Source organism: Akebia trifoliata, chromosome 16 (assembly GCF_017979445.1).
Source record: "Akebia trifoliata isolate Shusen 1 chromosome 16, ASM1797944v1, whole genome shotgun sequence".
Classification (NCBI taxonomy): domain Eukaryota; kingdom Viridiplantae; phylum Streptophyta; class Magnoliopsida; order Ranunculales; family Lardizabalaceae; genus Akebia; species Akebia trifoliata.
Genome location: NC_141390.1, coordinates 24,196,502 through 24,222,016, shown reverse-complemented (window position 1 = coordinate 24,222,016; position 25,515 = coordinate 24,196,502). Strand labels below are relative to the sequence as shown.

The 25,515-nt window shown below is 33.1% G+C and overlaps 2 protein-coding genes across 3 annotated transcripts; one reads left to right on the top strand and one right to left on the bottom strand.

Annotated features, from left to right (window-relative positions):
- The first annotated feature begins 8,043 nt into the window (after positions 1-8,043).
- On the top strand, positions 8,044-12,352 carry LOC147382999 (inorganic phosphate transporter 1-4). 2 transcript variants are annotated; one of them, XM_086429427.1, is made up of 3 exons: positions 8,044-8,136; positions 8,361-8,423; positions 10,517-12,352. In XM_086429427.1, the coding sequence occupies exon 3, from the start codon at positions 10,564-10,566 to the stop codon at positions 12,178-12,180; it is 1,617 nt and encodes a 538-aa protein (XP_086285553.1). In that variant the 5' UTR covers positions 8,044-8,136; positions 8,361-8,423; positions 10,517-10,563; the 3' UTR covers positions 12,181-12,352. The 2 variants fall into 2 exon arrangements, with proteins under 2 accessions (XP_086285553.1, XP_086285554.1); XM_086429428.1 differs by having other exon boundaries at positions 8,054-8,147.
- A 1,238-nt stretch (positions 12,353-13,590) lies between these two features.
- On the bottom strand, positions 13,591-18,971 carry LOC147382998 (actin-depolymerizing factor-like). The gene is made up of 3 exons (XM_086429429.1): positions 18,814-18,971; positions 15,754-16,019; positions 13,591-14,164 (listed from the first exon to the last, which is right to left on the bottom strand). The coding sequence occupies exons 1-3, from the start codon at positions 18,826-18,828 to the stop codon at positions 14,014-14,016; spliced, it is 432 nt and encodes a 143-aa protein (XP_086285555.1). The 5' UTR covers positions 18,829-18,971; the 3' UTR covers positions 13,591-14,013.
- Between the last annotated feature and the right edge of the window lie 6,544 nt (positions 18,972-25,515).

Sequence of the window (25,515 nt, the reverse complement as noted above, 5' to 3'; positions counted from 1 at the left end):
AACAATGATCACTATCAAAACCCATTTAATGAATAAAAAAAACATGTATTACATGGCATCCACATATTTAAATTTGATATACTAAACAAGTTAATATGAATTGAACATGAAATTAAGGCTAACTTCAATTTTATCAAAGAAATATTAATCAAATATACATAATACATTGTTTGTTTGCTATAAAGTTCATAAAAAATGATTAAATATATTAAATCGTGAATATATTACAGTGAAAGTCATTAATCGTGAATCTAAACCAATTTAAAGTTAATCCATTACAATTGGTACTATGAATCCATTACAATAAAAGCCGTTAACACCCAAATCGTGAAGCCATTACATCCAAACCTTTAAACCCTTAAAACTTTAAACAGAAAAGCGTGAAGTCATTAACACCCAAATTGTGAAGTCATTACAACCAAATCATTAAACCCAAATCGTGAAGTCATTACAACTAAACCATAACTTTATTAAACACGCAATCAAAGGAAAATAATAATCCCAAATCGAAAGAAATCGTAGATTGAACAAGATAAGGTAGGGTTTCGTCGTTTCATTCAAAACCAAAAAAATAATAATAATTATATTTTGAATCACCTTTGAATGATTCGCGATTGTCCCTGTGTTCTTCGTTGCTCGACATTCAAACGGTAACAATGGCAGTAGGGTTCTCATAGTTATAATGGCGACAATGTTCGAACTTGATAATGATAACAGTTTATTGTAGAGATGATGGGTTTATTTTGATTGTGAGATATTTGTTGTTTTTTGGTAATTAGTATTAGGGTATAAAGGTCATTTTACTTGAATTTAAAATTCGCCGTTCACTTCTCCCACAAACATAAATTGGAAAAGCTAAAATTTACCGTGACACAAAACCGTAGTTCAAAAGCCAAATTGGATTTTTTTATCAAACGCGTCACCTAATGGCAGTTGAAAAGCAAAAATTGCTTAAAAGCACGGTTGAAAATTGTTATCAAACAGCCTCTTAGTCTCTTCAAGAGCTAAGATCCTACCTTTAATACTTTATAGAGCTTCTATTGCCACGCTAACTTTTTCTAACGCCACCACAAGGTGCGTGTTTATTCTTTGGTGATTTACAAATGAATTGGGTTAGCGTTAGCTAAAGATGGTGTGGCCATAGAATCTCTCATATTTTAACATGTAATGTAGGTGGTTCCCACTTCACACTACACACTGTTAGGCTTCCCCAATGGCCCCCGCATGATTTATTAAAACAAAAAAAAGGGTAATTTATTCTCCATAGTAGAATCGATTATATGGTCTTGGATTAATAGACAAATACCTATATTTCCTGGATCAGTTTGTATTCGAGCTATTGTCCTATAATATATCCAATGCCACATGTCACACTGTTTTTAATCAATGGATCTTTATGGATGTTGGGCCCACCATTTAGTGGATTCTGCATGGAAAAAATTGATTGAATGGTGATGTTTACATGTTGATTTGAGAAATCCTGGATCAGTTTGTATTAGAGTTATTGTCCTATATTTCATCTTGATTACTCCATTTTTATATTTCAGCACAATTTTTGACCGATGAATCTTTATAGACGTTCAGCCCACCAATTGGTGGATTCTACACGAAAGAAATTTTTATTGGTTGGTGATGTTTAGATATTGAATTTGAGAAATCAAATGCCTATTATCATCAAATAAATTGTCTAATTGACCAATTAGAAGTCTAACAATAATGCTGATTTTTGTCCATAGGACCACTTGGAAGGTTGGCAAACAGTCATATTTTGATGGAAATCCATCATAAATTACATGCGGAATTCTGCTTAGATGATTAGTGGGAGTTCCAAGTAAAGACTTATTTTCAAGTCTCTCTTTCCATGTGTCATAAATATAAAATATTTTTATTTATATAATATCACTATTTTTGTTGGCTCGGTTAGTATAAAATAATTGAGAATAAGATCCTTATAAAGGATAAATGGGATTGAATTTATCCAAAAAAGTGCCAAGTGTCAACTATATATACCGGCAAGCCTGCAAGTTGGATTTATGGATCACAACAACATTTTCAAGAATGATGATGTAAAGTTTAAACATGATCGCGTGTCAGGAAGATGTAGATCACCAAATTTTAAGTTCTTTAAAACAATTAAAGAAAAAGACATCTTTCACGGTTGATTAATGCATTTTAAAATTGAAATTTCAGTGGTTAAACATTTTAAAAGTCTGAGCAATCAAATCCTAATCTAAATCATGACTCCTGAAGTGTTGAGGTGTCATTTGTGTCCAAAGTAAATTTATTATTACATAAAATATGGTTCCATTTCCTTAAAAACATGGTAGAGTAGAATTTTATATGCCAAGGTAGCTGGTAATGTTGAATTTTTTTTATTCATGAATATTTTTAGTAGACATTAATGAATGATGAGGTCAAGGTGGTGATGAGGACCATTTTTTTCATTTTTTTAATTTTAAAAATTGATCCAATTTAAAAGGATCATGACCCATGGTTTGGGTAGTATTTTTTTTTTATGTTACATCTCCTAGAAGTTAGGTTTAAGAAATGAAACTTTCTTGCATACTTTAGTATTATTATATGATCTGTCGGATCTCAAGGTTTTACTATTAAGCAACTTAACAAGTGGTATCAGAGAGAGATTAATTACTTTAATAACTATTTAAACAAGTGGCATCTGAGGGAGGTTAATTACTTTAATAACATGTTTATAGAGAACCATACTAAACCTATAAGCAGTCTAGCCAATGGAACGTATGGATTGATAGTGGGTCGTCCGAGTATACAATGTAGCAACCATTCGGAATACTCTCTCAAAGCAAATGGTAAAATGGTTTGCACACTTAAAAAGTCATTATATGGTCCCTCAAATGGATTGTTAAACATTGGCAACCGAATTTGAACGAGTAATGAGCGAATATGATTTGAAGATAAACCCGCCTGTATGCATATGTTACAATACTTATATAAATTATGTGTCATAATTTTTTTTTTTTGTAGCCAAGCACATATAGAAAATTTCATTTAAAATTGGATTATTAATAAGCCAAATACATATAAAGGTAAAATTGGAATTTGATAAAATGTTTAGTAACCACATGTCACTAGCATTTTCATTACGGAAATTGTGAGTCTTTTTCTCCACACTTCTAAAATTCTCCATAAATAAAGACTCCCATCACTTTTGTGTAGGAGAGTCGGGGTAGAACACTTATTTTCCATAAATTGATATTTCAATTTTTTACTGCCACTGCAACATTGAAAGTGAATCCAATTTTTTTCAATATTATGCCATTCATATTTTGTTTGATTACGAATCCTGGAACGTTTGGCAAATTTTGGTATTTCTTGAAAAATCTCTATATATGTTATATCTAAAGGTCATTAATGAGAGCTGATTTGTCATGTGAATATCATTTTGTTGCAAGCGATAGAATTTATTAGTTCTATAATTTAAAGTTTGGTTGAGTGTATAGTTTCCTCTACTCTCAAGTGTGCCATACCCCAGTTAAGTCCTGTAACCCTCTTATATATATTTATAGTTCTCCCCTTGTATCAAAGCGTTATATTCGTATGAGTCGCAAGTTCAATTTTTTCCACCCTTATGGGCGAAGGGAGAATGTCAAGATTGTAGATTTTCCTCCACTCATGGGTGTGTTATATCCCAATTAAACCCCATGACCCTCTTATATTCATAGTTCTCTCCCTCTAACAGATCGACAAAAGAATAAAAGTGGGAATCGGCATAAATTGTTGTCAAGACCATTCTTTAAATGTAAAAGGTGTGGATGTTCAATATGACAAATATGGTAAGTCCTAGTATGTTCTAGGCATCAAGATTCATAAAGAATGTTAGATATACAATCTCATACACTTTAAAAGGCCCGTTACCCCTTACTCCAATGATGAGCATCATATCTAACATTTCCTTCAATGTTAGGATTTTGAAAGGTTCTTAATTAAGAAGCCAACAATCCCATATTCAAGGGCAATCGACAAGGTTTTGGCTTACTTGCCATGAATTTAAAATTTTACATTCGTAATAGGAAAGTTATGATCTTGAACTAGGTGTTTAGGTTCGAAGCTCGCATGTGTAATAAGAGCTACTTCAAGGTGCATGTCCATGCTATTGCGTGGTTATATTATTCTCTTAAATCGAGAAACTTCATTAGAAAACCCTCCTTAGCGGATTTCATTCACATGTACAGCTTTAGTAGTGGAACTTGATCTAAATCAGGGAAAATTGCAAGCTACATTATCAGTCAAATTGGACATGACTTTTTAAAATAAAGTGACCACTCAACATTGTCGAGCATATCAAATTCCAAGCAAGTTTAGCTACCTCTGACCAAAAAAAAAAGAATTATTCTTAATCCTTAGTGGATAATTAGTCGTTTAAGTTATTTAGGGCTACACAACCACCTCACATATAAATCATATTTTAAGACTTGATTAAGAGGAGTAAATTAGAGGATGTTCCTCTAATATGATCTTAAAAGGTGATAATTGTCAATGAACAATCATTGAGAATGGTATAGATGATATGATAGTTGGTGAATCATGTTATCCTCAACACATATAAAAGAAGGATTGATAAATTTTGATTATGTATTTCTTTCTGATAAAAGCGAATACTACTAAATAAAAAAATTGACTTTAACATGAAAAGTCTGATTATAAGACATATATATCATAATGCAAAGCTGTGGATTTAAATAAAAATTACAATAAAAAATAATGCCGGACCCACACTAAAACCCAACCCGTTCCACTCCCCTAGTCCATAGGGGAGAATTATGAAACGTTGGCATTAGTTTCTTATAAGGTGGTCTAATTCTCATGGGCAATCAAAAGCACACCACCAACATTCCCCCCCACCTAATGGCCACTCATAACAGCATTTTCTAGGGGCATGGTTAAAAGTAGAAGTCTCTTGTTCTTTCTTTTCCGTTTTTTTCCATGTGGGAGTATGATTGGCAAGGCTTTCATTTTGAAGGGAATATGAATTCTTTGGGGAAAATGAATTCCACCATTTGATTACACTCATGAAAATGTCAACTTGAGAGTTGGTTTTCAGTTTTGGAGGCAGAGGTAATAGTGAGAGAATGGAGTTAAGTGGGAAAATTAGTTTCCACAGGGGTGGGGGGGGGACATGGTGGGAAAACATTTTCTCTTGAAGTGATAAATTACTTTGGGCAGGAAAAAAAATATTATTATAGAAGTCGAAGGAAATCATTTTCCAGCCCATGGGGAGACCCTAAGGGTGTTTATGCGGAGAAAATAATTTCAAAGAAAAATAACGTTTTCAAGAAAATGATCTTAAACTATGTGTTTCAATGTTTGATTACACTTAGGGAAACAATGAAAAAGAGTTTGTTTTTAGCTTTGGGGTGGAAGTGTCCATGATTTAATATTATTGAGATTTTCCTATTTTGACAAGAAAGTTATTTTCTTAGGAGACCAAATCAAAGAATGTTTTCCTAAGAAAAGTCAATCCGAAATTTCTGAGAATCTGAATTGACCAATCACAGTACGTTGCATGTACTTAAAGCATCTTCAATTTACAAAAATATCCATTCTACAGAAGTCTTTAATACACACAGAATCCTACAATTGGTCAATCCCGGATACTATGAAATCTCTGATTGATTTTTCTGTGTAAAAATATTTCACATTAACTTGAAAGAATTTGCCTCAAGTTTTCTCACCCACCTGAAAATCATTTCCCCAACAAATAAGAAAATGATTTTTCTATGTTTCGAGAGCAATTGTACTTTTTTGACAAATTCATTTTTAGATGAATGTAGAATCATATGCATGCAAATCACACTTTCTCGAAAAACTGTTTTATCCAAAAGTCTAATACACAGCTAATTTTGGTAACATCTCCATTCCTCTTCATTAATTAATATTAAATAAATAATAGAAATAATAAGTCTTGGACATAATAATTAGGGAGCTGAAGTGGGAAGCCCTCTTATAACATGGGTCAGAGCTCAATTGTGTTTTGTGCATTTCTGGTCGTGAATGGCAACCAAATGCTTAAGTAGTCGTGTCAAATCACACAACTATTCACTGTATGATATATTATTTTAATTTTTATGTTATTACATATTATAAGAATTTTTTTTTTCTGATCCGATAAGTATGTTTTTAATGAGATTAGTAACTCAATGACAGAACCCGGTCTATGATATCATCACCTAAAAACTTTACCAATTAAATGAAATGTATTTTCAAAAATGTAATTTTTAAAAATGAGATTGCTTTTCTATTTCTTTAAAAAAATTAAATTCCATTACTTTGTTTATGTGGAAAATATTTTGTTTTCTTTAAATGGAAAAGATGTATGCAGGTTGAGGATTTGAATTACAATAATGCTGAAGTGGGAGCTCATTTCGCAATATGAGGCTCCAAGCTTCTAGCTTGAGGTCACTCTAGCACGACTCTTTAAATTAAGTGGTGGAAAAGTGGGCCAGACTTTGGGAGCAACAATGTGGTAGGAGTTATCCATGGATCATGGCCAGATTGGATTGGAAAAAACTCATTTCTAAGGTGGTTTCAAATTTTGGTGGAAATGTAGGGGTGTAAAATAAATTTAAAAAAAAAAAACACCATGTGTCTTGTAACGAGGAGGGTTCCTTCAAAATTTTGAGGCAGCATGCCCACTTCAAAGTCGGACTTTATTGGATCGTTGATTTAGAATAAAACCATTAAAAATTAGATCAAATGTAGAACCGATTTAGTACTTATTTGATCGGATCCGGGGTGGATTGAAACTTTACAAGATCTCAATGTTTGGATCCAAATTCAATTTAATATACAGAAGATCAGTATATGCATTCTTTTTTTTTAATGAAAGGGTATTCGAACTCGTAGGTTCAACTAGCAAGACAAAGCAATTGGCCTCTTAGAACATCATATCTTACCCAAATCCCTCGGTACATGCAATGCCCCCGCCAACCACACATATATACTAGACAAGATAGGATAAATCATTGTGAGTGACCCACAAAATGGACTTAAACTCAAGATCTCTCTCTTTTTGGAGGTAAGTATATGTAATATAACTTGACAAAATACATGATTAAAATCAAGTTCATGTCGGGACATAGTTCGATCCAAGAGCCTAAATAAAGGAACTAATACACACATCTATGCCCAAGGTGAGTATATTACTGACTGAAATTTATACTACTTCCAAAATTATTTATCTACAATAATCTTTTAAAAAAAAAAAAAAAAAACCTATACTTTTACGTTCTAAAATTTTCTAATTAGTAATAATAATAATACAATAGTTAGAAACCATTATTTTAAATCAACAAATATTATGCATAGTGGTCAAGAACTCCTTCTTGCAAGGAGAGATCTTGAGTTCAAATTCCCTTCTTGACCACCTACATGGATTTATCCTGGCTTGCATGGTATATGTTATTTGTCGGGTATTGCATTTAATTAGGAAAAAAAAAACGTCATTAAAAAAAATTTATATAATTGAAGAGAGATTTTATTAACACACGAACTTTTACTAATGCCACCCAAATTCATATGTAAGTACCAAAGAATTTGACACATATTTGGGTGGTGTTAGCAAAAATTGGTGTGACACCCCTCAAAACAAATATGGTTGGGGATTCCCTACTTTTACTTATTATGCTCTAATTTCTTAAATTATTTATCACACTCTAATTAAATATTAAAATGCTATTGTCAAACATTATAAAGGTATGACTCCAATTATAATATAAACATTATAACACTCTTTCCAAATTTTCAAATAAGATTAAAATATATTCTTCAAACAGTATAAAGATTTGGCTCAAATTATAATCACAACATTTCAAAACATTATAAAACTTTTTTTTTTTTTTTTTTCACTATGCGTAAGTTGAATCCAAGAGAGGAAAACGCGCGTAAGTTGAATCCAAGAGAGAAAAATACGCGTAAGACCGCTGACTAAGGAGTATATGCTCCTAAAGATTCCAAAACTAAGACAGAGTTCGATGCAGTTAAATACGGAGGCACCCTCTCATATCTAACCCATCCATACCCACAAACACACACTCTCTCTCTCTCTCTCTCTCTCTCTCTCTCTCTCTCTCATTTTCTTTCATACAAGAACAGATACAGAAGGTGAGGTTAATGTAAGACTTTAATTATGTGATTTTTAAGATTTTTTTTTTTTTAAGATTCTCAAGCTTCCTTTGTTGTACTTCTTTCCTTACTTATGTAGAATGAATGTTTAGATCCTTTATTTGTTGTTATCTTTTAGGAGTTTGTGTTGCTGTAAGAGTTCTATATTTATTTTATTTATTTATTTTTTTTGCATGTTTTAAATGTTTGATTTACAATAACAGATCACATGTGGATGACACTTTAGAGAGCTTCTGTAGACGATCTTTGATCCTCTAAAGACAAAGGTAAGAAACCCTTTTTCTAATTCATCTTTTGATGATCTGTTCTTTTAGAAATTGAGTTTTCTTCTTTAGTGGGTTTGTTTAATTTCTTCTTTAAAGGTTTTACAACATTTCTTTTTTAATGGGTTCATCGAATTTTTTTTCTTTAATTGCTCCAAAACAGAGAGTTTTACTTTTCTTTAAGATTCCTTTTTAATTTGTTTGTTAATTTTTTTAGTGTTATTAGCTTCAACAATGCTAGAAGAAATTGCCATATTAATGGGCAAACTTTAATCTTTCCAAAAATAATTTTCAATTTTTATTGACAACCCATCTCTAATTCTCTAATAAGAAACTCTTGATTCATCTGGTAGTCTTAACTGTCTCTCTGTTACACTTAGCATAGAAAAAAATATATATATATATTTTTTTTTTCTCTATAAAATAAAGAGGGTTGCTATTGCCTCACCAATTGTTTGCAATTCTTTGTTGATTTACATAGGAATTGGTTTGGTAATAGCAGCTTTCAATAAAAATTGTCCTAATTAGTATCCTTACAGTCCCAAATAGAATATTAAAATTAGAGGAAAAAAATCATACTTTCTTGCAGTACATCCATGGAGGTGGTGTGTTACTGCTTTAATTTTATTTTATTTTATTATTTTTTTTTGTGATGGGAGTCTTTTGAAAGGAAAAAAAAAAAATTAAGAATTCAAAATGGGTTTTTTATTTCTTTTTATAACAATTCTGGAGGTCTTAGTTTACGCATCTCGATGTCTTTTTGACGGTGTATGAGCCTTAATAAGGCTTTTTTCCTCACTATGTTAGTCAGCATAAAAGTGTTAGTGATCCTTTTTTCCTCTTACATGATTGCATCTCCTTATTTTTTTCAAGACAAATTATTAGACTTTTTTGGCTGTTTTGGTTTGAATCTTATGGGAAGTCAATTTAGATGGTTAGGTCTCTTGTCATGTTTATTGTACATTTGTTATTGTTTTTGTTTTTGTTTTTATCTGTAGCAGTGGGTGTGCTGTTGTTTTCTGATTTTAATTTATAAGATTTTCTGCTTTTCCTGTCCTCATGGAGACTTTTCTGCCTTTTAGTCATTTGTTCTCACCTTTTAGATTTCTGGGTTTCTGTTCTCTTTTTTTTAATAATAGTTTTGAATCTTTTATTGTGTTAGAGAAGATCTGATCTGAGGCTCATACCATTAACCAAGAATTGTCCACCCACCTTTGTTCTAATCCATTAGATTATACAAGTTTAGAATAACACAAATCTCGAGGAAAATTTGTGATTGGTCAACACTTTTAATATATATATATATATATATATATATATATATTTTAAAGATCTTCTTCTTACTCTTACTGCAACTATGTGTGTCATTTTATGTTATTTAATGGCCTAGTTCAGTTGTTTAAAGGAGAAACTTGGAAATAAAGAAGGTTGACCTTAAAGTTTTTGTTGAAATAACTGAATTGCCCCTAGTGTTTGATGCAAAATTACAAATATCTGTATCATAGGTTTAATTCATCTCCTATTCTCTTAAAATGCTACCTGGCTACTCTACCCACTAGCCTGATGAAGGTTTGATCCACACCTAGGTGGGTTTACAAGACAAAGATCAATCTGACTGGTGATATATGATCAAATCATGGTTGATCCATAACCGATTTGATATCTTATCAGATTGCGTCATTTCAAAACTTCGATCCAAAACTTAATTTATTATATTGGATCCGATTGTAGTCTTGATCTGATGCATTAATGAAATTGTCAATCAGGATTTTTTTTTTTTTGAGTTGGGGGAGGCTTGTTAGGGTCAGGCAAGGAGTCTTGGGATGTTACAATTATTGTTCTTGTTCTTTTTATTTTAGTAGGGCTAGCCTGACTAACATCATCAGATTCCCGATTTTACTAAGGCTTTAAGGCACGCCACGTGGAGGGAAAACTCGTTATAGCTGATTTTCCCTTCACATGATGCGCCCCAGAGGTTACTGGGTCTAGCCAGTTTTCCCTTCTAGTGGTTTGCCCTAAAGCCTTGGTAAGCCTTTTAGCCATGCTAAAGTTTTCCTTATTATTTTGTGATCAATAATTTGTGATCTCTCCCCTAGGCCGATTTAAAGGACGCATAGAAGTACTAATAGAGAAGTAGCTAGCCATGGCTGGGGAAAATTTACAAGTGCTTAATGCACTCGACGTAGCAAAGACACAATGGTACCACTTCACGGCAATTGTGATAGCTGGTATGGGTTTCTTCACCGATGCCTATGATCTCTTCTGCATATCACTTGTTACCAAATTGCTCGGTCGCATATACTACCATGTAGAAGGAGCAGCCAAGCCGGGTACATTACCACCCAACGTATCGGCCGCCGTCAATGGTGTGGCACTATGTGGCACTCTAGCTGGCCAGCTCTTCTTTGGCTGGCTTGGTGACAAGATGGGTCGTAAGCGTGTCTATGGTATGACACTCATGATCATGGTTATCTGCTCAATCGCCTCAGGACTTTCCTTCGGGAAGGACGCGAAAGCTGTTATGGCAACCCTTTGTTTCTTTCGTTTCTGGCTTGGGTTCGGTATCGGAGGTGACTACCCGTTGTCCGCAACTATAATGTCCGAGTATGCAAACAAGAAGACCCGAGGTGCCTTCATTGCTGCCGTCTTTGCAATGCAAGGTTTTGGGATTTTGGCCGGTGGGATGTTTGCAATTATTACATCAGCCGCATTCAAGGCCAAATATGATGTCCCGCCTTACGAAGTCGACCCGATTGGCTCAACAGTCCCACAAGCTGATTACTTGTGGAGAATCATTCTTATGTTTGGTGCGTTCCCCGCTGCTCTCACGTACTATTGGCGTATGAAGATGCCCGAGACCGCTCGTTACACTGCCCTTGTTGCCAAGAATGCAAAACAAGCTGCATCCGACATGTCGAAAGTCTTACAAGTAGAAATCCAAGCGGAACAAGAGAAGGTCGAGCAAATTTCTCAAGGGAGTTCGAATTCGTTTGGTTTGTTTACTAAGGCGTTTCTTCATCGTCATGGGCTTCACTTGCTTGGAACCACAAGTACATGGTTCTTGCTTGACATTGCCTTTTATAGTCAGAATTTGTTCCAAAAAGACATCTTTAGCGCAATCGGTTGGATTCCTTCAGCAAAGTCCATGAATGCAATCGAAGAGGTGTATAAAATTGCAAGGGCACAAACACTTATTGCTCTTTGCAGTACCGTGCCAGGGTACTGGTTTACCGTAGCGTTCATCGATCGCATAGGAAGGTTTGCAATCCAATTGATGGGTTTCTTCTTCATGACAGTTTTCATGTTTGCTCTCGCCATCCCATACCACCATTGGACCCAAAAGGAGAACCGAATTGGATTCGTTATGATGTACGCTTTGACCTTCTTTTTTGCTAATTTTGGTCCCAATAGTACAACATTTGTTGTGCCAGCAGAGATCTTTCCTGCTAGGTTGCGTTCAACGTGTCATGGTATCTCAGCGGCTGCAGGGAAAGCAGGTGCAATTGTGGGTGCATTTGGGTTCTTGTATTTAGCACAAAACAAGGATAAATCGAAGACAGATGCTGGATATCCCCCGGGTATTGGGGTGAAGAACTCACTCATTGCTCTCGGTGTGATTAACTTCCTTGGGATGGTATTTACGTTCTTGGTGCCTGAATCGAATGGGAGATCATTGGAGGAGATTTCTGGGGAGAATGAGGAAGATGACGAGACAGAGATGCAAGCAGGTTACAATGGTACCAGAGCAGTTCCTGTTTAATTAGGATTAATTTCATGTTTTTAGTGAATTATTCCGAGAGTTCTCTTCATGTGTGACTGACAAAAGAAGATCTCTTGTTACTTCCTACTGTTTTTCGCTTTAGTTAATCTTCTATCATCTGTTTCAACTTGGAGACTACTGCAATTACAGAGTAAAAGTACAAATTTTCATACTTGTTTCTTCTCATTCTCACAATTATATATGATTGTGTTGTTTCAAGCTAAGCCTTGAAAACACCACCAAATAGAATCTTTTTCAGCTATGATCACATTACAGTATAAATTTCTTGTGGACACAACCCAACAGGGAGCCTAGTAGGGAAGGTTGAAGACAATCGAAGTTGGAAAATCATTGATGAGATCCATGGACGTATAGATGAAAGCCATGTGATACGAAACCAACTGATACACCAAAATACCTTTGTATTGGTGGTGTGAAAAAGTTATGCCGATATCTTTTTGGGTACGTAGCAACATAGAACTACATTCCACAGTGCTACCCATTTTTTTGGATCCCCAAATAGCTTTTTGCATTCCTGTGCCTTGCTCTTCAGCCTTCTTTTCTCCATCACTGTTCTGTTGAAAGAGAAATGTAAATGTGGATTGAGGTAGTTCTTCTAGCTTACTTATCGTTTAATTTGGGATTTTTTCAATCTTTGTTAACTTAGATGTTTTTGCATCTTTCATCCCAGACATTAGACAGGATTTCAATCTAACAGCTACCATACATTTCTCTTGAAGTAGCAATATTGGGACAGTTTTTATACTGTTAGGGTATTCTTCTTCCAAGGGATGGGAGAGACACGGAGAGTTGTAAAAAGGGTTTGAGAGGGCTTGGATTTGGAATTAAAATGAAGAGTATTTCTTTCTAGTACTTTTGATTCTACCCTAGGCTATAGACATTCCGTATTTCTGCACAACAATCTTTTTTCAATCCTAGTTATCTGGATTAAGGCTTTGTCGTGTGCCCAAAGGCACTGTCACAAGTGAGGGATATAAGGTCTTCAACACATGTGATAGCTCCAATTTTTCATCTAAACCACAATAATGGTCGTTCGATTGCCACTTGAAGGGACAGAAACAAAATTAAACCCTTTCGTTCTGTGAGTGGTATTCATAGAGCCCCTAAGGGCTTCCCAACACAAGCAACTCATACATGTTCCACAATCAGACCTTCCCAAGATCCTCATTATGCTAGTGTGTTTCTTAGAAGAGAGCACAGAGGTGACTGATGCTGTTAAGGGAGACATTATTGTCAACACTGAAGGAGAGAGAGACAAGCACCTTATGGCATTACCGTGATTCCCATGTAATTGCCATTCAAGTGGCACCCTTGACGTGACAACATTGTCTGCACTTCAGAGCCCTCCACAGACTTCATTTGTTCTATGGAAAATTCAAAGAAAAAAAGTGAAAGAAAGGTAGAGCAATTTTCTTGAAAAACAAATATACCCTGTAGCGATCACATTTCCAATATTAAAAATGTCCAAAGCAAGGAACCATAGTGCACCGATTTCATAAATATATTTCATAGTAAAATGACCAATACCCAGAACCAAACCCACCTTCATCTGAGAAGCATCATGACAATTGGAAAGCCCCCCACCCACCAAAGTTCATACAACCACCCCAATATATTATAAAGGGGCTTCCCATCAGCCTTCCCAGGTGTTGATTATTTAGCTATGATTAGATGAGTAAGTGATATTGTCAGAAACAGATAACTGCAAATAAATCGGTAAATAGCTGAAGCAATGAAGCACACACTTCCTTCTCCGTCGACCAAATCCTGCTACTGCTTATGCCATGGAAACTTTTGGATCAGAGAAAATGCTCAGTGGGCACGTTCTTTAATTACTTCAAGATCCATCTCTGTAGGGTCAGTGGCTTGAATCTCGTAATGGATGCCATCAAGCTCCCGTCGGAACCTCTCCTTGGAAGTCGCATAAAGCATCTTGGCTCGAATGCGAGATATTGCAGGAGACCTGAACAACATGCATTCCATAAATATCAATCGGCACAGATAAAAACAAGATGGTCAAACAAAATGGTTTTCATTAGCTACGGTCATCACAGATAGAAGAAATAGTGTGAGGAAAAGAAGTTTTGGAAATTTTCTATTTATCTTTTAACAACATATTCATTCCATGGATTGGTTGGCAATTTGCTACATCACAATCATCATCATCAAGGCCTTATCCAAAATATCTATGTTTGACGAGATGAATCTTGTTCCTCATTCCACTCTGTCTAGAACCACAACTTCTGTGTGAAAGTGTGTTTGTATTTACTTTCGTTATCTTCATCCATGTTCTTTTGGGTCTTCTTCTCACTCTTTTTGAAGCTTCAACTTGAACATTTCTTCTAACAAGGGCTTTAATTGGCCTTTGTTGAACATGCCATATTATCTCAATCAACTTTCTATCTTAGTTTATCATCTATTGGAGCTACTATGAGTTCATTTCTAGGATGGGCAGGTTAAAATGCCTAAACTGTTCTTAAATATTATTTGAGCAGGTATCTAAAATCCTTGCACATCTTATAAGGGGGAAAAAAATAGAAAATAAGAAAACAGTGAAGCAAATATCATCCCCATAACCTAACTTCAATACAAATATTTCCAAATAAAATTGTTCAGTCATGCAACTCGCACTATTCACTGGTTCCAATGCCAGACAGATACAGAATGCATTATGATTCTAACATGGGTGGAGCTATGATTTTTTCTACGAGGGGATAACTTAGACCCTTACAATCTTTTTCTGCAGCTGTTATCAGTTGCAGTAAGCATATAAATCAATAATTTTTAAAAATTCTTTAGGGGGCAGGTGCCACATTGCCCCCACTGTAAATCTGCCCTTGTTCTAACATCCGGGTTTTAGATGAAAAACTTATATAGTTCTAAAGGGAATAAACTTCCACACACACCAACAAAAACTAAAGAAGAAGAATTTCCTCCTTGTTATGGTATTTGCTAGGTAAAAGCAAAGCCAATTTTAATCAAGAGTACCTTTTGATTCTGGCTCATGTAGGAAAAACAAGAGCAATTTTTTTTTTTTTTTATCAGTAAAGATGAATGTATTGATAATAAATTATTGGCCATCAAACACCAATTCTAGCTTCTATATTAAATCAAGAATTGTTCAAGAAAAAAAAAGTACAATTAGAGGCTATAAAATGCTTGTTCAAACTGCCAATTATATCAATTTATAAATGAAAGGCATGCTTATTGTTATAATATAAAATATCAATAGTTGAAGGAAAACTTGCATTCTGGCGAGTGCTCAAGTGTGTTGGGAAAGTTATTTCCACAAATGCATTAGCTAAGAGCAAGTATGGGTAGTTCCAAGAAGGATGAAATGCTCAACTTAATAATGGTATATAGATCCTATTATTTTGAGTTTCTTTTTATCGGTTTTGATTACTATTATTTTAAGCTTTTAACCATAGTAATCACATATCAAAAAAAGCCAACTTATTTAATGAGATTCCAAAGTTTTTTGTGATTCAATTCAAAAACTAAATACATGTTACTATGAAAAACTAACAAGAGTGAATTAAAGAGGAAACGAACCATGCAATGAAAAATATCTTGCTCTTTTGACAATTTTCGGAGGTCACAAAATCAAAATCATAGACTGCATATCGGCAATCATTCTCTGGCAAAGACGCTGTGAAATCATCATAGTTCTCCGCTGGACCTCCAGTCTTCTCAACTACAACCTCATTTTTCTTTTCATCAATCTTAAACACTACATAGCGATGCACCTTCTTTCTCTTCAGTTCCAGAAATGTGTTCTTGCTTTGATCAGCTACTCCCATTCCAGAAGAAGCATGCGACTGCAAACCAAAAATTAAGGCATGATTACATCACTAATCGAGACTAAATAAAAAAGCTCAAATAAAAAAAAAAAACTCCAAATGATTCCTTATCGACCGAAATGAAATTTAAAAAAAAAAAAACAACAGGAAAATTCTTCAATTGGTAATCAAAAAATATATATATTCTTCAATTGAGAACAAAAAGGTTTGAACGTTTTCTGATTTGGATTCAGAAACTTTACATTACATATAACTAGAAATAACAATTTTTTTGTGTTAGAAAGACGAACTCTACCAAATTTGTGTATTAACTTAGAAAGAAAATACAGGATAAAATATATATATATATATATATATATATCTAATAGATCCACTGAAAGATTGCAAGATTTTAAAAATAGATAAATAAATCATATCTTACATTATCTCGTCACAGTTGAATGAAAAACTTCAACAAAAGACAGTAAATCCAAGAATCCTTCACATTTTATAGAAATTTGATAGAAAATGCAGCAAACAATCAAGATATTTTGTGAAGAATGAAAAGGAACATAAAATATGAAAAGGAACAACAAGAAAAAGCTTGTAAATAAGAGGTATGGGGGTTTAGGTATCAGGGGTTTTAGGATTTCCAATAGAGCTTTGCAAGGTAAATGGTTGTGGAGATTCGGGGTCAAAACTAATAGCCTATGGAGAAAGACGATTGGGGCCAAGTATGGGGAAAGTTGGAATGGTTGGGAAAGGGGAGGTCAAATTGCCATATGGGTGTAGTGTGTGAAAAGGCATTATGAAAGTAATGTCGGACTTCAAGAAGTGGGTGCGATTCAGAGTTGAAAACGGTGGGAGGGTCAGATTCTAGGAGGATTGGTGGTGCAAAGACTCAACCCTTTGTTATCGTTTCCCGTGCCTCTACAACCTTTCATTGAAAAAAGGAAATAGCTGTGCTACTTTCTTAACCTTGAAGGAAACAAAACCGCATTGGGCTTGGGTTTTAGGAGGGGTTTCAATGACTAGGAGATGCAAGACCTTCAAGATCTAATTGATCAAATTGATCAAGTTAATTGGGTGAACTCGGAAGACGACGCTAGGGAATGGATCCACACTAAAGGTTCTACCTTTACTGTGAGCTCCTTCGCTTGAGGTATCAATAATCCTATAGACTCCACCTTGCAATTCCCTTTTAAGTTCATTTGGGGTTCAAAAGCACCCTCAAAAGTCCATTTTTTTGCTTGGGCTGCCTCTCACGATAGACTTTCCGACTATAGACTTCCTTACCAAGGGAGGATTTGTGACCCCAAATTGTTATTTCCTGTGTTATGTGAATGGAGATTCAATTGACCATATCTTAATTCATTGTGAATATTCTTATCTCATTTGGTCACATTTTCTTCAATTGTTTAAAGTGTATTGGGTCATCCTAAAATCGGTTTTGTCTATGTTTGCAGGTTGGGATTCTTCATTGTTTTCGGGGAGAAAGAAAATCCTTTGCAATTTCCTTCCATTTGCAATGTCATGGGGGCTTTGGTTGGAGAGGAACAAGAGGATATTCAAACTGGTGGAGTCTTCTTCTAGATATATTGTGTTGGATGTTTTAGGGTTATTATTCTTTTGGTGTAAACTTTATCCCGACTTTAAAGGGGTATTTTTCAAGGAGTTTGTTTATTGCTAGGATACATTATGTGATTGTTGATCATTTGTTTTGGTTGGTCACCTCGACCGATCATTTTACTCTTATTTTATTAATGAATTTATACTTATAAAAAAAATGATGTTTGTCATTGATAATTCTCCATTGTCCTGATGCCATCAATATTTGGTGGTCTTTTTTATTTTTAGTTACATTAAAAAAATATATAAAAGTGTAATTTGGAAGGGAATCATAGTATTTCTTATGTTAAAGGGGAATGAATCCACATAATCATTCTCAGAATCAAACCTCTCCTTTTCCAGTGTTCTTTGATGTTCAACGTGCATGACGGGTTATTCTTTAATAATCAGGTTTTAAAGTAGGGTTTCAAGGATAACTTAATAGTTTGTGTCTGTTTATTTCATTTCTTGTATTATTGACTTGGCAGCTTATCTCGACCTCTGATGTTGTTTTTATCTGTATCTCTCTGTTTTCAATAATAAAATTTATTTTCCTATCAAAAAAATTTTAAATAAATAAAAAAAAAAAAAAATTGAAAGCCAACATAATCCAAATTACCACAAAAAATATATCAACCATCACAATCTGCGCTAATTTACCTAAGAGCATAGCATCCAATAGATCCAAAAAAAAAACTTTTTTTTTTCCATTTCATTCTACAAGAAATTCATCAAATTGATTTAGCCAGAATCAAACAAATAACTCATGTAGTGTTTTGATCGAATCTCATTCATCAAATTCAACCATAAATCAGGAAATTAAGCTTATCAAAGCCAACATAATCCAAATTACCACAAAAACTATAACCCCCATCATGATCTGCCCTAATTTTACCTAACATCATAGCATCCGATCCAAAAGAAACAAAAATCCTTTTCTTTCGTTTGATTCTCTGTTATTAGATGAAATTCATCCAATTATTTTCGTCGGAATCACTTAAATGCATGGAGTGTTTGATCGATGCCATTCATCAAATCCAACCATAAATCAGAATCAAAAGGAGAGACAGATCTATTATATCTAAAAGACCAAACAAAATCCTAAAAAATTCTCAGTAAATTAAAGCTTACCAAAGAAAAAAAAAAAAAAAACAAAGCAAAATAAGATCTCTGATCATGAAATAAATAATAAAAAAAACCAGAAACAGAGATGAGTGATGCTCACCATTCTGAAAGACATGGCTGCGAAATCAAAGAGAAACTGAAGACAAACAGAGAGGCACAGAGCAGCCGAAAGAACAATTGAGAATATATACTTGTTTGCTCTTTACAAGTAATACAAATTAATATTCCCTCCTTTTCTTTGTGAGTACTTTAGTGTTATCTCCTTTAAAAAATTGTTTAATTGGAAAGACTCCTCTTCCTCCTTTTAAGTTAACCAGTCAAGTACCATTTTTATGAATGAAGAATTTTATTTCTTTTTTTTTATTTCTTTTTTTTTAAGTTACTCGATTTTAAAGAGTCCCCCTACCCTTACAAAGGGTTCTTGGGCTCACCTCTTGGGATCCCAAAAACATGATCCGATGCTTGGGGGGTGTAGAGGACGTAATTCTATGAATTAAAATAAAATAAAAGAGAAAAATTCAGTTGAATTTCATTTTTTTAGTTTGGGAGTTATGTGGAAATTCGAGAGCTATTCATTTTCAAAACCTTAGATCTAGATTAAAAGAAATTGTTGTTTGAATTTTATTTTTATCTAAGTTTTTCGATAAAACTTAACGGGTTGTGGTGTTGGATTTTTAACATGATAATCCATTCGAGCAAAATAACACTTATTAAGGCTCAAAATCTTACCATGTTAGTAAGGAAAAGGTTTCATGTTTCGATACAATCAATCTTGCCTTGATCGAAGTTCTTCAAGCAAAAGGATATATACCTACAAAGACACTCTCTTAGCAAATGGCCAAAGTCCTAAGTTTGGCTTTAGTCTCCCCATTTACAGTTGTTGCATGAATGGTGGTATTCTTATGGAAAGAGAGAGAAGAAGTTTGAAATAATTCTTGATTTTTAAATTAAATATAACAAAAAAATATTACCTAAAATTAATAGTTAAGACATGCACAAAGTATTGTCTTAAAACAAAATTTGCCCTTGTTATGATACCACAATCTATAGGCGTTCGCTCTCCAAGATACAATAACCCATTTTTTAAGTACGAGATCAGAGAAAATTGTGTTAAATCGATCTCAAGGAAATGATTTTGCACCCCCCCCCCCTGCACGCACATCATATGTGCGCACAAGCATTAAGATTTTTGGATCAATGGATCCAAATCCCGATTGGAACCTCAAGTTTTCCTCTTACGCCCCTATGTGCATTCATATGCCCGCCCACTACTTTTATCAACTTTAAAATTATTAAAAGTACAATTATTTTAAAATTGCAAATCAACTTTTCTTCTAGTTGATGTGAGACTAAACTTAAACAAGACAAAATCAATACTAACAACTAAAACTTAAAGCATATAGCAAAAAAGTTGGGATTGATTTACCCTATGGTTTAAACACATTGAATATTAAGGATTTTCAAATTTAACCCTCTAAATTCCAACAACCCCTTACATGAATGCAGAAAACACTATATATATATATAGAGAGAGAGAGAGAGAGAGAGAGAGAGCATTTTTTGAACAACCATGTTTTAGTATAATTGTCTTTTGGACTTGAACCTGACCTAATATAAATCTATCAGATTTACTAGTCTGTCAGTAAACTTTAAGCCTTGAACTGACAATCTTTAGTGTAAACCAAAACAATAGACTATATACATAGGTTACTCAATCAACTATTAAGTTCTATCAATGAGTGTTTTAAAGAACTTAGCCCAAACTCTCATAGAATCAACCCAATTCTACACTAATTTAGGTGTGCCTATGAAAAGTACTCTATTATACTTCACTTTTATACGTATAGACAATATTAAGAAATTATACTTCAATCTTTCTTCTTTACAAGCAATACTAAACATTTCATAAGAACGGATTGAGAACAATATATTCCATTAATGCTTTCTTTTAAATCACATCCTGCTAGCTTTTTCATTGAACTTAGATCTTAGAATTTTCAATCAATTAGGTTGGGTTTCTATTGAAATAATTTTTAATTAACAAGCTTTGTGTTAGAAGATCCGTCAAATTTTTCTTAAACTTTACAAAGTTAATGGCAATAATCATATTAAAGAGTAGTTGTTTTACGAAGTTATATCTTCATTTAAATATGCCCTAATATGCCACTATATACATTATTTTTTGCCCTTGCAATGACAATTTATTTGTCACAGTGAATATATATAACAGATATTGGCTTAAGCAAAATAAGAATGTTAATAAGAAAATTTCTAAGCCACTCAGTTTTTTTTATCAGTTTTGTCCAATGTAATAAGCTCAAATTTCATGATAGAACGAGTTATGCATGTTTGCTTTGATGGATTTTCATGAGATTGATACATTTCCAAGTGTGAAAACATAGTCACTAATGAATTTCGATTTTTTCAAGTTTGATATCCAATTAACATCGTTGTATTCTTCCAATACGACAAGATATTTATTATAATGCAACATATAACTCATGATATACCTTAAGTATCTCATTAAAATTTCCTAGTGATCATGTTCTAGGTTGCTAATGTATGTACTTAATATATTTATTGAATACGCAATATCTGACCATGTACAATTCATAATATATATTAAACAACCAATAACTTAAGAATAATCTAATTGAGAAACACCTTTACCAACACTTTTTATCAATTTACAATTTAGATCAAAAGGTGTTTTTATCGAAATACAATTAAACTAATTAAAATGTTTCAAAACATTTTTAATATAATAAGATTGAGATAAACTAAATTCATTAACATTTTTAGAAATTTTTATTATAAAAAATTACATTAGCAAGACCTAAGTCTTTCATGTTAAAATTTCTAGACAATAATTTCTTAATTTAATTCACAACATTTATATCAAATCAAAAAATAAACATGTCATCTACGTATAGACAAATTACCACATAAGAATCAACTATAATTTTATAATAAATACACTAATCAGTTTCGTTGATTCTAAATCCATTTGATATCATTATATTATCAAATTTTTATGTCATTGTTTTGAAATTTGTTTTAAATCAAATACGAATTTAATTAATCTATAAACTTTATTTTCAAATTCAACCCTCTAAATTCCAACAATATTATCTTGGTAATTGTCAAGAGTGGTATATGGTTTCATCACTATTTATTAAGTTAGTTAATGGTTGGTGCTTCTACTTAATTATCGAGTTTGACTCTAAAAAACACTTCGGGCTCAACGCTTCGTATCATACTCGAAGTTGTGATAAAAATTTCCAACTTCCTATCTTGATATATGGAGGGAGACATGTGTCATTATTTGACACCTTTGAATTTCTAGTGGATCTATATTTGCTATTGAAACAATTGATCCCACACATGGGTTTTTTTGTATGTTATTATTTTGTACTAGTAGGTGGCATGTTCAAATGCACATGCATTACAAAAATTAAGTTTTGATACATTATTTAATTTAATTTTTTTTTTATAATTACTTTAAAAGATTACTTTAAAATTTCTAAATAAATCATCTATTTTATATCATATTTTTATCATTTAAGATATTACATGTTTTCTTTAATTTAAAACATTAATTAAAGTGCTTTTGTAAATAAAATAATAAAATGAATATTTTTGTAATTTTAGAAAGTTTCTTGCTAACTATTGTGGGGTGGCGTTAGTAAAAGTTGGTGTGGCAATAGCAGCTTTCTCATTTAATTGTCGAAGTGGTAAACAACTTTGACTAACGTTGAAGGGGTATCTTTAATTTAAAAAGTATAAAGGTGTATTAGGAATTCAACAAAGTTTTAGAGTAATAAATCAAAAATACAATACTTTGCCGAAAAAGGAGGGAAAAGTAAAAGAATCCTGATTGTCTGGGAAAAGAGAGTAGACAAGATGAGATGAGATTCTTTGGCGGTGCGGACTATCAACGCTTTGGTCCTTTCAACCATTGCGCGCACGTTAGCATCAAACAACTACAAAACAGAAAACTAAGAGTCCGACTAGCCTTACTAAGTTAGTAAGGATTTCACCCTTACTAAGGGTCCTTGGGCTTGGGCTCCGGCTCGGGCTCGAGTTGAGCTTGTAGCAACCAAAAACATGATCCGATGCTTGGTGTTGTAAAGGAAAAATATTCTATGAGCTTTGAAAAAAATAATTTCAAAGAAGTTATTTTTCACCATTGTATCTTAATTTTAAATTTGAGAGTTATGTGAAAGTTCGATAGCCGTCCATTTTCAAAATCTTGGATCAATTTCAAGAGAAATTTTTTTATCGTGAATCTAATTTTTTTCCCATTAAATCTAGAGGGCTGTGGTGTTGGATTTTGGCCAATGTGATAATCCATTTGAACAAAACGACACTTATTAAGGCTTAAAATTTTACTAAGTTAGGAAGGGAAGTGTCGGTGGCTACCTAATGGGTCGGTGGGAGTGGGACCCAATAATTTGTAACGTTCCCTAATTAAGATTAGAAGAAGACAAGTGAGTTATTAAAGTGTCCAACTGTGTGATGGAATCGGGATTAGACCACCTTTTATGGAATGGTGTTTAATTGTTTTTGTGTGTAGTTTGCTAATGAACACTTATGGCACTTATGGGGTGATCTTTGTCTCTAATTGCATTTTTTTAAAGAGTTGTGTTACGGGACTTTGTTTTTCACTGTGTTTCACACTATATTATAGAGGAGGTGCACACATAGCCGTAGATGCTTTTTCACTCATATCTCAAGGAAACACATTTATGACCACCATATCAAGAGTTTTTAAAGCATTTAAAGATTCTTTGACTTGTATGGATTAAAGTGTTCTTTTTTTCTTTTTTAAGTAATTTTTTTTTCTACAAATCATTCATTTTTGTTTCAGGACATTTGCTTTAACTTAAGAAAAATTATTTAGAGGACCCTAACATAGGAATTTATTTCTAATAAATCCCTAAGTTTTAGGACTTTTCTAAATAATCCATTTGATAAAACTTCTATTTATAATCAATCAATCAACCCCATTCCCCACATTTTCCGTTATTGAAATGTCGAAGCTGTCCTAACCATTTGAACTCACTATTTTCATTCAAAAAATTTGGATTTTTAGTATTCCAATCGAGTTTCGGAGATTCCATTATGATAGAAAGGAGTTGAAAAGGAAGAGAAAGTCATTTTCAAGTATTTTGAAGATATATGTAAAAAGTTAGAGTTCTTTAAATTATTTTACTTCATTTTTTGATGAAAAGCAATGAAGGATGGTTTCTTTTGGTTTGAAATCATCTCCACAAGTTGTTTTATGAAGTTTCTAGTCGATCTTTCCATGTATTTAAGTCGAAAAAATGAAAATGAGTTTGTTTTTACCAATGTTGCGCTCACCACTTTTTATTGTGAAGTTCAACATTTTTATTATCAAGTTTGACAATTTTTTTTAAAAAATTATCGAACTTAATAATAAAAAAAATGTCAAATTTGACAATAAAAAGTGGTGAGCTTGACAATAAATAAAAAGTGGTAAACTTGACATTGTATAAAAAAATTTGAATTTTTCATAATTTTTTGTGATAAATTAAAAAAAAAAAATCTAAAGGTTCAAAATTAAAAGTATATCATTTACATTCATCATACACGATAAAAAAATCGTTAGAAATGATTGGAATCATCGATAGAAAACTTAACTATGGGAAGAAGATGAAAAAGGGGTAGTTTGAGTATTTCAAAAACATTATTACTTGAGATAAGATTGACAAATCATTAAGAAATAAAAAATTTACTAAATGGAGTATCAAGCAACTACCCAAAACTCAGGGACTACTTAGAAAGAAATCCCTCCACCAAGATCTGTTAAGTAATTTTTTCTTTAACTTATCTTTGTTGTTCTCGATCTTTGCAAATATTTGTAACAGAGTTTCCGTGGAACTTTCTAATAAGAACTTGCTATAATCATCAGAAACATAGTAGTCCTTGCCATTGAAGCCCCAAAAATAATTATATAAAGAAAGGAAATCATGAAAAAGTCTAAATATTTTTTAAAGAAATAATCAATATTCAAATGATTGATTGGAAAATAGTGATAGGAAAATAATATAAAATTTATAGAAGTGATCATTACAATATTGTAGTAAGGATAATAATAGATGGGCTTCTATTGGCACCCCAACTTTTATTTATCACGCCCCAATTTCTTAAATTATTTGTCACATTCAAATTAAAGATCAAAACACACTCTCGAAACATTACAAAGTTTGGCTCAAGTTAAAATCTCAACATCACAAAACATTCTAACACTTGTTCAAACAATTCAAGTGGTTGTTTACAATTAAATTGGCTCATAAACCCCGAGGGGGTGGCTCAATGGCAATTTCGAGTCCAATAAACGGTGAGAGTCCGTAGGTTGTGTGTTCGATACCCAGTATAATATTTTCTTACGACTGCCCGCGAGGGCACTCCCCCACTTACCTGGTGTGTGTGATTTGTAGGTGTTGCACATGCCCTCCCCCATGTGTCGTAGTTTTGTCCCTAGCTCATCCGGTCCCCCTAGTTAAACATAAGTCTCGACACCCTCTTCATCAAAAAAATAAAAAAAATATTAGGCTTCATATAAAATCCTAAGCCCAAACAACAGAAATCTGGCGAGAGAGAGAGAGAGAGAGAGAGAGAGAGAGAGAGAGAGAACTTCTATTAGAACCTTGACTTTTACTTATTCTTAACCATTCACTTATTTCGTTCATTTTTAATTGGAGTGTAATAAATAAAAATTGGGGTTTCAATAACAACTTTATAATAATACAATTAATTGCTTTTAATATTGTAATGT

Excerpts from the sequence above, each read along its gene's own strand:
- LOC147382999 (XM_086429427.1), top strand. The coding sequence starts at position 10,564 with ATGGCTGGGGAAAATTTACAAGTGCTTAATGCACTCGACGTAGCAAAG.
- LOC147382998 (XM_086429429.1), bottom strand. Across the intron at positions 14,165-15,753 it reads AAGATATTTTTCATTGCATG|GTCTCCTGCAATATCTCGCA; the intron begins GTTCGTTTCCTC and ends CATGTTGTTCAG.